Source organism: Tupaia chinensis, unplaced genomic scaffold (genome assembly GCF_000334495.1).
Source record: "Tupaia chinensis unplaced genomic scaffold, TupChi_1.0 Scaffold000542_1, whole genome shotgun sequence".
In the NCBI taxonomy this organism is placed as follows: Eukaryota; Metazoa; Chordata; class Mammalia; order Scandentia; family Tupaiidae; genus Tupaia; species Tupaia belangeri.
The window spans coordinates 628,985-640,529 of NW_006160055.1; the positions used below are offsets into that span (position 1 = coordinate 628,985).

General features: G+C 51.6%; 1 protein-coding gene across 1 annotated transcript in view; it reads left to right on the forward strand.

The window, feature by feature from the left end:
• The window catches only part of TNS1 (tensin 1), a 132,231-nt gene that overhangs the window by 18,702 nt on the left and 101,984 nt on the right, over positions 1–11,545 (forward strand). Inside the window, exons 9-13 of the mRNA XM_027775313.1 lie at positions 369–429; positions 646–721; positions 1,336–1,465; positions 3,421–3,486; positions 4,618–4,734. Of these exons, the coding sequence (XP_027631114.1) occupies positions 369–429; positions 646–721; positions 1,336–1,465; positions 3,421–3,486; positions 4,618–4,734 (450 nt within the window). The remainder of the gene's footprint in view (positions 1–368; positions 430–645; positions 722–1,335; positions 1,466–3,420; positions 3,487–4,617; positions 4,735–11,545) is intronic.

Genomic DNA, 11,545 nt, shown 5'->3' on the forward strand with positions numbered 1-11,545 from the left:
GCCTTGGAGGGTTGGAGGGTAAAAAGAAAAAAAAAAAAAAAAAGACCATGTGAGTTGCAGTTATATGGGTGGATGGGCATCTCAACTGCATCACTTCCTGAACTTATTTGAACTCCAGTCTATTCATTTTCAAAATGGGACTGATACTTGTGATGGCTATAGGCAGATGGCATAGGATGCGGTGATGTTTTTGTAAACCTAAAATGCCTTACAAATGCACAGTTAGTATTGCTTCCCTTTTCTGCTTCCCTTTCCCCTCCTTCCCCTTTCTACCTTTCCTCTCCATGCTCCTTCCTTTCCTCACCCTCTGCTCTTGGCCCCCCACCCCCACTTCTGTGTCTTCACAAACACTCACTCCTCCCTTACAGGGTGTCGGCCATTTCTCCGCATCTACCAGGCCATGCAACCTGTTTACACATCTGGCATCTAGTGAGTATTCCATGGGAACGAGAAACTAGAGATGCCCAAGGTCGAGGCCAAGGACCAGGGTAGGTGGGTGGGGAGACTGCCTAGAACCTCTTCTCAAAAGTGCTAAAGGGCTAGAGTCAGCAAGGTTTCCCAGTTGCCCTGTGTCAGAGGGGCAGCGGGGAGGAAGCACACCCCTCTCCAGCGGCCCTTGCTTTCTCTGCCCACCTCTCTCTGTAGCAACATCCCAGGAGACAGTCAGACCAGTGTCTGCATCACCATCGAGCCAGGACTGCTCTTGAAGGGAGATATCTTGGTGAGTGTGGCCCCTCTGTCTCAAGCCCCACCCTTCCTTGCCTTTTCTCTCTTCTTCCATCTTCCTGCTCCCTGTCTGCCTTGATAACTCAGCCATTCCTGGTGGACTGCCATCGTAGGTTCTCAGGGCTCCTGCAAGAGCTTCCAGTCTTGGACAGTCCTTGTCTGTTTCCCTGCCTTGGAGTTGGGCATCCCTCCCCCTGGTCTTATCTTTTCTTCTGGAACATTCCCAGTGAAGTATCATCCGGAATATTCCCAGTGAAGTATCATTCCACATGAGCTATTGCCTCCTGGTTTCCTGTTGGTGACAAGGACTCCCTCAGTCCTAACTTCGGTCCTTCCTGCTGCAGTTTAAGTCCTTGTGTGCCCCTCCTGCTGTGACTGAGTGCAGGAACTTCTTGGGGGGACAGTTCTGCCTCACAGGTCAAGACTGACCTCCAATTCCCTGCTGTTCTAGATGTTTCCCCAGAGAGCTCTGAGATCTTGTTTTTTGTTGGTGACCTCTCCCTCATTGGGTTTGATTGAGAATTGGGGCTCAGCTGATAAGGAGGCTTCCTGGGACCCGATTTGTCCACCCTCAGGCTCCTGACTGGCTCTGCTCCCCCTTTCCCCCAGCTGAAGTGCTACCACAAGAAGTTCCGGAGCCCAGCCCGAGACGTCATCTTCCGTGTGCAGTTCCACACCTGTGCAATCCATGACCTGGGGGTTGTCTTTGGAAAGGAGGACCTTGATGATGCCTTCAAAGGTGGGCTTCTTGGGTGGGGCTGGGGTGAGGTCTTCTGTGACAGGGAGGAAACTCAGTCTGAGCAATACGGTGGATGCAGGGACCCTCTTTTCTAAGCCACAATGACCTGCCAAGTCTCCGGGTGTTTTTGGTGACAGTGGGGGAGAACTGAAAGAGAACTGGGGAGTTGAGATTGGGATGGTCTGGGAATTCAAGTTGTCAGCAGAAGTGCAGATAAACCCCTTCCCAGTGCCTGGACTATGTTATATATTGCAACCTTCGCTGTACTTTCTGTGTCTCTCTATCTTGTCCTCCCCATGTGTCCCATGAGTTGAATGGACAATCATTATTTTTTCTTTTTAATATTCATTGGACATCTGCTTTGTGCTTGGCTTAGTACTAAGTGCTGAAGAGTCAAAGGAAAACATGACGTGGTCTCTGTCTTGGTGGAACTCAGAAATCGTGTTGACTGGGGAGGCAGGCCTGACAGGGTGGTCCACAAGTAGAAGAGCTAGAAAGTAGAGAGGCTATGGCAGCAGTGAGGGAGGATCCATTTTGTGAGATGAGAGGTGGCCAGGGTGCGCTGCCTTCTGCCTCTTTTTTCTATCCATTTGAAGTTTTATCTATGTCCTGTTAAGGCATGGGATATATACACATATCCACCCAGCCATCCATTTGTGCGTTCACCCACTCATCCGACCATCCACACATCCATCCATTTATTTACCCATCCGTACACTTACTCATCCACCTGCCTATCCATCCACTATGTATGCTTGCATTCACTCATCTGTCCATCCATCATGCATTTTTTACATGTGTCAGTGTTGGCCAGGCATGCTGAGTGCCTACAAGCAGACACTATCTTTGCTGTAACTTCTCTTCTATAAGCAGAAGATGATGAGCTGTGTCCATATTGGGCTCAGGCCCAGAGCATGGAGCAGGACCGAGACTTGGAGGAGGGGCTGAATCCCCTCAGTGTAGTCTAGTTGTTTCTGTTACGAGCTCTCATTACACCAGAGCCAGGAGGGCAAAAACAGATGAGGCTATCTGAATTACAGAACAGACTGCAAATGGCATTAGTCTTAACAAGGAAGCATATAGGTAGAGCTGGCAAAATTAATGGGGGTGGGGAGAGGTAGAGAAAAAGGAGGGTCACAGGTGTCTTCCTTTCACATGGCATTCAGAGACACCATCAAAATGGACATATCAAGAAACAAAGACTTTCTTGGTATTTAAAAACTATGGCATTGGGCCAGCCGGTGGCATGGTGGTTATGGCGCTAGACTCCCACATGATTGACCATGGTTTGAGTCTAAGACTTGGCAGCTTGAAAAAGATTGTTTTGGGTGCGTGTGTATGTGCATGCCCAGAATCCCAAGAGGAGAGTGGAGGAGTAGAGGAGAAGGGGTTACAGTGTGGCCGTCCCCCCCAGGGGGTGATTTCTCTCTCTCTCTCTTCTCCCCATGGCGAGTACACATGTCCTATAGCAAAAACCTATTTAAAGTTTCAAAGATAACCAGTAGAGGAAAACAAAACAAAACAAAATAAAACATTTAAAAAAAAAAAACCTAACCAGATTTAAGAGGAAAAGAGGTGGGAGGAGTGAATGTGAGCCAAATTATTCGTCTCCATAGTGGTAGCTCTGGGAGGTTATTTAAGATTGCTATCCAGAAATGGTGGCATAAAAACAGTAGCTAATATTCAGAGTCTTAGAGGTTAATGACTAGTGGAACAAGAAGTAGAAGTGGTTGGAAGTGGTTACCTCGGCAAGTAGGACCAGGGCTAGGTAGGCAGGAGGTTTAACCCCACTGCGCATATGTAATTTCATGTCCACATGTGCAGATACAGACATATCATAATTCTTAGATTATTCACCATGCATACATATGTTACTTTTATTTTGTTTAAGAAAAAGATTTTTATGGATTTTTTGGGGGAATTAATTGCCCATTTTTGTCTTTCCTTCTTTCTAGATGATCGATTCCCAGAATATGGCAAGGTGGAGTTTGTATTTTCTTATGGACCAGAGAAAATTCAAGGTAAAAGACAAATGAGAGTTCATTCTCCCACGTCTGCTCCCCCCATCTTGCTCCGTCCCCACATGCCCCCACCATTCTCCTGCTGGACTGCTGGGTCATTATCAAGCGACCTATGATTGAAAGGCAGGCCCGCAGTGGAGGATCTGGGCATCAGAGTGGACCCCTAGCTAAACATGAACCAGTCGCTTAATCTCTGGCTAAAAAAATAAGAAAGCAGACAGAGAGGCGCTGGGTTGGATAAACTGTTCTGGCCCTGGTAGGTCATCGTCCTGTTATATTCAGAGAGTGAGGCTCATGGTGGAGGGTGTGGCTGGGGGGACGCTCAAAGGTGTGGGGTGGATGATGAGTATTTATGAGTCCTGAGGCAATCCAACCTGAAGGCCCATGTAATAATAGCCCGCAAGCCTCTAGACTTAGGTTATATGTGGAGACCAGTTGTTCTCCGTCTTATCCGAGGGCAGAGTGGGAAGAGATGAAGCTAGAGGGACTCTAAACAGGCTACAGGAAGGACTGCCAGGCTGGGAAGGTAACTCAGTCTGGAAGGCCTGGCTTGCACCCGTGCTGTCCTGGAGCTTGGCTTTCTATGGGTGGGGAGGGAACTGGCCTCTCCCTGCAGGCCTGTTTTTAAGTGAGGGGCAGGGACACGCCAGGCACGACCTTTGGGAGGCCTTATATCCTCCTGGTGTCAAGGCTGTGGTCTCCTTGCCATCTCTGTCCCACTGCAGCCCACTATTATCCCTGCTGTCCCACACTCCCTTCTTCTGGCTCCAGGGCAGACTCTGGTCTCTTGATGCTGTCCTAGGGACCTCGAGGACACAGAACAGAAAGAGGCAGACACCCAGCCTGGGGGGCCCCTAGTTCTGTCCTAGGGGGTCCTCATTGCTCAATGCCTGTCCTGATTTACCCCTATGACTCGGCAGGAGCCTTTTCAAGAATGCAAGAAACTAAACTCCTGGGTTTTCCATCCAGCTTGAGCCACTGGTCCCGCCCCACCATGCTCAAGAAAAGGAGAAGTCCCTTAGGGAGCATCCTTGGGGGAGCTGGTTGTCTTCCTCTGTTTTCGCAGCTGCTGATCTCTTTCCCCTCTCCTCCTGTCTTCCTGCCTGCCCCCACCCTCCCCATCCCGCTCAGGCATGGAGCACCTGGAAAATGGCCCAAGCGTGTCTGTGGACTACAACACCTCTGACCCCCTCATCCGCTGGGATTCCTACGACAACTTCAGTGGGCATCGAGATGATGGCATGGAGGGTAGGTGGGGACCAGTGGCTTCCAGCCCCTGTCCAAACTGTACATCCCCAGCCCCAGCCTCAGCCCCATAGTCCTGGCTCTCTTGCTGCAGTACCATAATAGGTTCAGAGTGGAGGCAGAGGCACCTCTGAGAGCTCAAAGCAAACATGTGACTATGTTAAATGACCTCAAGGACAGAACTCGAGAATGTAGCAAAATGGCTTCACAGGGCTGTCATAGAGTACACTACTGCCGCTAAGTAAGTGACACAGACAGCAAGTCTCTGAGATTGGCAAGGAGAAATTCTTGAGAGTTGGAGTGGTCTGGGAGAGCTCCTTGGAGGAGGTGGCCTTGTGTAAAGTTTGAGATAAAACCCTCCCAAATCCTCCTCGCTGCAAATGCAGCATGTGATATGTTTCTTTTAAACCCACTGTTGGATTTCTTCAGGCTCGCTCGCTACCTGAATTCTCCAGGGCCAGAGCACCAGGACAGAGCAGCAGCATCTAGGCCCTATATGCTTTCAACAACAGCCAAGGAAAACGCTTGAGACCTGGAAACAAACCCATAGGCTCCAGAATTGGAAAAGAAAGCTGCAGAATTGAAATGGATACATGTTTAATTTAGCTACAGAGCCTAGTATTACACCAAATGGGCAACAGTAACTCAGGTCAATTCTCCAGAGTTCAAACTGAATTCTATTTATTGATGTGGTCCATTGAAATATGTGTGGTGGGGTGGGGTGCAGGGAGTGGGTGAGTGGGGCCTCTGGAAGTGAGCGTGCCTGGAGCCCAGGAACTCTTGGGATGCTGTCTGGGGACTGGCTGCGGCTTGTTTTCCTGATCCGGTTACAGGACCACAGGGTGGTGGAGCAGAAAGGATCCTCTGGTCCATCTGGCCCACCCCGATCTGTTTTCCGTTGGGGTAGTTGAGCACCTCCCTCTAAGTCGGGACCCCTACTTTATCTCCACAACTCAGGATGTGTTCTACCTCTCTCTCTCTCTTTCTTTTTCTTTCTTTCCTTTTTTTTTTTTTTTTTTTTTTTTTTGCCTTAGGGGGTGTGTGCTCCTTGGTGCCATAGGGCATGTGTGCTCACTGGAGAGAGAGAGACAGAGAGAGGAAAAATAAGAAATCACTCCCTAGGGGGATGGCCACACCACCGGTCCTTCTTCTCCATTTTTCTCTTGGGATTTTGGGCATGCACACGTGTACCCAGCGTGTTCTCAGGCATCTGGGTCCAGGACTTGAACCACAGACTTGGCCATGTGGGTTGCAATGCCTTAACCACCATACCACCTGCTGGCCCCAGGGATATGCTCTTTCAAGGATGGCAACACCCAGCCTCTGGGCTTCTCCTCCCAGCTGAAGCCAGTCTGGGGACCCTGGGCACATGGTAAGGCTGGGTTAAGGAGAACCAGGCTGTGAGCCCTCACTCTTCCCTCGTCCCTTTGCACCAACCGGTTTCCTGTTTTTCTCTTCAAGGGTTTGGATTTGATGACTCCACTCTGGAAGTCTTTTAGGCGTTGCTTTTTATTTTTTTTAAAAGTGTTTATTTTTTGAGAGAGGCACATCTCCAGTGGGGTCTTCTTGCCATGATCCACCTCAGCCTCAGCCGGCCTGGATCCTGGGCACATGCATGTGCACCTGGTGTGCACAGAGACCCTACAGGTCCAGGACTGCAGAGTGTGTGTTACTGTCGCCACCAACTGGCCCCTAGGCTTTTCCTTGAAATGTCTCTTACCTTGGGGGCACCGACATGAGCAGTGGATTTCAGAGTGCTGGGATGAAAGCGTGTGGGTGGACTGGAACGAGGGGTGTGTAGGGCACCTTCTTTCCGTGCAGCATGACAAAGTTAGGGGCTCATCCTCATACCTGCCCTAGTTCCCGTCCCCTTCCTGGTCTGCTTTCTGCCTCTCCAGAAACTTGGTGCCCTTAGATTGTCCAAGACAGCCCACCAGGATCGTCTCCACCCTGCCAAGGCTCCTCCAAAGCACCCCTCACCCCTACGCCTGCAATCCCATCCTCTTATGCTGAGTGGTTGAGTAGAAAGCAAAGGGATGAAATGAATTAGTGCGGAGGCACCAGTGGCTGCCAGCCTAATTGCTCATTGTTCTGGGAGGTTTGCATTTTTAACAAGGACACTTGGCGATTTGAAGGAATTTTTAATGTCTCCCCATCTCTCCCTGGTGCAGATTCAAAGCGATGATAAATGTAGAAACATTTAGTAAACCGTGACGGGCCAGGCAAATAAAAGGTAGAATAATTAAGGACACAGAGTGGATGTGGGAGAGACAGCTCGGGGCTGTGAGGGAGGGAGGGAAGGAAGGAAGGAGAGTGATGGCCAGAGCTGGAGAGGCCTGAGGACAGCAAGAGACAGTGAGAAACTGAGAGACAGCAAGAGGCATAGCTCCTGCCCCTGGCCCTTCCTCCTCTCTCCTCGGATCTGGATCCATTTCCTTAGGGAGGGTGATGGAGCCAGCGGGACCTTTTGGTCAGTTAAAGGTCAACTGGTCCTGCAGGGACAGAGGGGCTCCTGTCTGAGACTGAGAAGCTGGCCGTCTGCCTGGATGATAGAGTTCTTGCCCCTGCTGTGCTCTTCCCTGGCCAGCCCTGACTGTATGGCTGAGGCAGTCCCCAGGGGAAAGCCCACCCTCCTCTCCCTCCTGCTGGGCTGCATCCCCTCTGCCCTGTCCAGGGATAGGAGAATAAGTTGGGCCAGCCCTCATGCGTGGGAGTGACGTATTCCAATCCTGTTCCTGTCCAGGGGTACTTCCAGAAGGCTTTAGATTCTGGGCCCAGAGCTAAGAGTATTTCTCTCTGGCCAGTGGCAAGAGAGGGATGCAGGAAGCCTGTGTCTAACTTTCCAGTTGTGGGCAAGTCCTTGTGCCTCAGTTTTCCTGGGTACTAGCTGGGATAAGGGTACCTAATCCCTGAGACTCCAGGGTGCTCAGGAGATGGTGCAAGTTACAGTTTGGGAGGGGCTTGGCCTTTCCCTGGGGAGTCCTAGGGCTAGGACCTAGGGATAGATGGCCTCATGGGGCAATGTGGTGCCCAGGGTGGCTGGCCTGTTATCTGCGGAGGTCCTAGACTGGGCTTGGCAGGCTCACCATGAGGCCCTTTAGTGCAGTGGATGGGCATGTGTGTTCTAGAGCTGGACAGCCAGGGTTCAGAGCCTAGACCTCCCCTTTGGAGCTCATGCCTGTGGTCAGATTACTCAACCTTTATATTGTCTTAGTTTTTTCATCTACATACCTGGGACAGTAATTTACCTATTTCACGGGTGCATGCACTTGAGACAGAGAGAGAGAGAGAGAGAGAGAGAGAGAGAGAGAGAGAGAACCTCTCAGTGGGGTGTGCCCACAGCACAATCCTTTTTCTCTATTTCTCCATCACAGCAGGATTAGGGACATGCACACACATGTGCCTGGCATGGTTTTCAAACCACTGAGGCAGGGATTTGAACCACAGTTGGTCATGTGGGATCTGTTTCCCAATGCACAGAACTTAACTGTGCTATGAGGCAGGCCCTTCACTGGATTTGTGTAGCAACTTTCATGGCAGTTCAATGTTGGGAATGCTGCCTCTGGAGCCAAACCACCTGGCTTCAAATCCTTTGACAAGGTGCCTTTGTGCCTCAGTTTGCTCTGCTGTAAAACAGGGATTCAACCAACAAGTCATTTTAAGCAAGAGCTGAGGAGTGACTGCCTGTGGTGTTTCCTCAGGAGTGTCTGTCACAGGAATCATGGCTGTGGCCAGTGCCTCTGCAGATGTGCCTAAGGGAGAAGGCCTTGACTGAGCCTGCGCCAGCCACGGTGCCAAGAATGAGAGTTGCATTCTCCTTTGACACCCACGGCCACCCTACAAGGGGACACCGTTGTACCTGTATGGGGAATCTGGATGCAGGGCTAGCACTGCGCTGTGCATCCTGGGCTAGCCAGTGTCCCGGGGCCTGTTCTGGGCATCTGCCTCTGTGGCAATGCCCGGGTCCTGCTGAGCGTGGGTGAATATCAACCTCTTGCTCTCCCTCTCACCCCTAGACATTCAAGGTCACCCCTGTCCTGCCTCTCACAGTGGGGCGGCAAGGTGGGTGGTCGTAGCACCCCAGAGACCATGGAGCCTGCCTGTGTCTGGTATGCAGCCGGACTTCAGTGTGGGAGCAGACATCTTGCCCCAACACCTGGCTTCCACCACACAGGGGATGGCATGGGCCAGGAACACCTCTGGAGAGGGGCCAGCCTCTCCAAAAAGGTAGAGAGAGGGTAGTGTAGCCGAGGCAAGGTGGGGCCATTTCTGGAAGCAGCCCACCCCTTACCTCTTCTGTTTCAGGCTTGCTGGAGGAGGGCGATAGGAGAGGCCAGGTTGGTCCCCTCTGGAGCCTGCAGACTGACTCAGAGGGAGGGCAGGGGGCACTGAGCCAGGCAGTGGGGAACAGATATCATCTCTGGCCCGTGTCCTCTCGAGTGACCTGCGTCCCCACTTTGCCCTCTTCTGGCATTGAGTGGTGTTCAGCAGTGGGTCCAGAGCTCCTGGTCCCCTGGGAAGCCTTCCTGAAGGCAACCTAACCGTTGTCTTAGGACTGTTCTGTGTTTAACCCTTTTCTTGCTGCCCATAGTCCCCAATCCAGTTCCCCCAGCTCTAAGTTCAAGTTCAGGTTCAAGTAGAGCCCTCTTCTACTCCATCAGCATATCCCTGATCAATCTTAGCAGCAAAATGAAGGAAGGAAAACTCATAAGGGGCCTTCAGGTTCCCTGTAGGCTGACTTCCCAGGCTGGGATAGCCTGGGGCTGTCACAAAGGAGGTCTAGTGCTCTCCTGCCCTCTGAGAACACTGAGATCTGAGAGGGAAGGGACTTGCCAAAGGGGCAGGAAACCCTGTGAGGAACCCACCTTGGGGGTAGCTTGGCTCAGATTGTGCCAACCCCTTGTCCAGACGAAGAAACTCCAGGTGTGAGAAGGTCAGTGCTCTCACCTGGGGGCCTGAACTAGAGGTGGAGTTGATATGTGAATCCAGGTGTGTCTGACTCCAAGTCCCTTTCTACCTCCTTTGGAACTCAGCTTCTCAGTACCCCTACGGCCCTTCATTCACGTGGCTCCTTTGGGATAGTTGTTCGGTTCTTCAAACCCATAGGATGACAGGAAGCTCACAACCACACAGGGCAGCACGGTACCCTGCGGGAGGGGTCCAGGAACTAGAACCATAGAAAAGACGGAGAAGGGACAGTTGAACCTCTGTGTGGCCATGAAGGCTGCAGTGGTGATGGGTGCTTGAGGCTGTTTGGCTCATTGTACTTAGGCCAGGAGGAGAGGGGTGTGATGAAGGTGACGAAGAAAATCTGGTAGCTCCATATCAGGAACTCCTGACCAGACAAGGTTCTAGGCCAAGGGACAGTAGCCAGGGGACAGAGGCCCACCTGCCATCTCAGTGACTTCTTACTTTCAGAGAATCCCTCTGGCTAGTCCCCCGGCCTCGTATGATTGTCTGCTTGTGCAGCCATGACAGAGCAGCCCAGATGGAGGGACTAAACAACAGAAATGTGCTTCCTCACGGAGGCCTCACTCCTTGGCTTGGAGATGCCATCGTCCCCCTGTGTCTTCATTCGTCTTCCCTCTGCAAGTGTCTGTGTCCTAATCTCCCCTTATAAGGATACCAGACGCATTGGTGTGGGGGTCACCTTAAGGTCTGCATTTCACCTTAATCACTCTTTAAAGGCCTTATCTCCAAATACAGTCACATTCTGCGAGTCTAAGGGATAGGATTTCAACACATAAATTTTGGGAGTTGAGGGGAGCACAACTCAGCCCATCTCACCCTGGAGGAGTTTTCAGGGTCACATGGACTCAGATGCCCTAGGCTTGGAGCTCTGAACGAGGAGGAAGTGGGGGTCGAGGATAGGTGGTGGGAGAGCTCTGATTCCCCAGCCTTGGTTGTGAGCTGTCTCTGCCTCTCCATTTGATCTGGAGTCTACCGGCCAGCTCAGCATTCTGGCTGACACCGTGTTCCACAGCCTCCAGAAGCCCCATTAGCTCTTTGGCCTGAGTTCTGAAGCCCCATGCCCAGATTCCAGCTCTCCCTGGGTGGGAGCAGGGCTATGTTTTTGCCTATGCTGCACAGAGCAGTCTCCAAATTCCTCCAGAATGTTCCAGGGCAAGCCTTCTTGGAAGCAAGCACCAGGACCAAGGGGCATGGACTGCCTTCTGCCTGTGAAAATCCCAAAGGCTGACCAGGCCTGAGTTGCCTCTCTGCCCCCAATTCACTCCTTCCCTTCCCTGACCTAGACATCGAGTTGTTTAGAGCTGCTCATAACTTCGAAGAGAGGATGGGGACTAGGGGCTGGTGCTGGGTAAATGAGGAACAGAAAAGCAGATTGCGCTGGGCCTAATGACAGGGGTCGTGAGCCAGAGCTGGAGTTTATATTTAAATCTTTACGATGATGGGGCGCTCACTACCACACAGGGTAGTAAAGGGAGAAAGCGTAGGTCCACTGGCCTGGCTGAAAATGGTAAGGTGGACGGGGTCTATGCCACTTCTGCATTTCTCCTGCTTGGTGCCATCAATCCCTCCTTCTTTGCCAAGGGCAGTCTCACCAGAGCCAGTGGCTGGTGACCAGGGGACTGCTCAGCCCTCAGGCTTTGTGAAGACTGGTGGTTCCCTTCCCCAGGGGAGAGCATCAGCTCTGAAGGGCACCCACACTCTCCTCAAGTTGTTTTGCCTGAATTGGGAAGAAAGAGTATTCCTGTCTAGGGCCAGGAATCCCTGGCCTGTGATGAGTGTACATGAACTGGGCTTGTCCAAAGACTCTTGATTTTTTTTAAGAGAGAGGAGGGAGGGAGGGAAA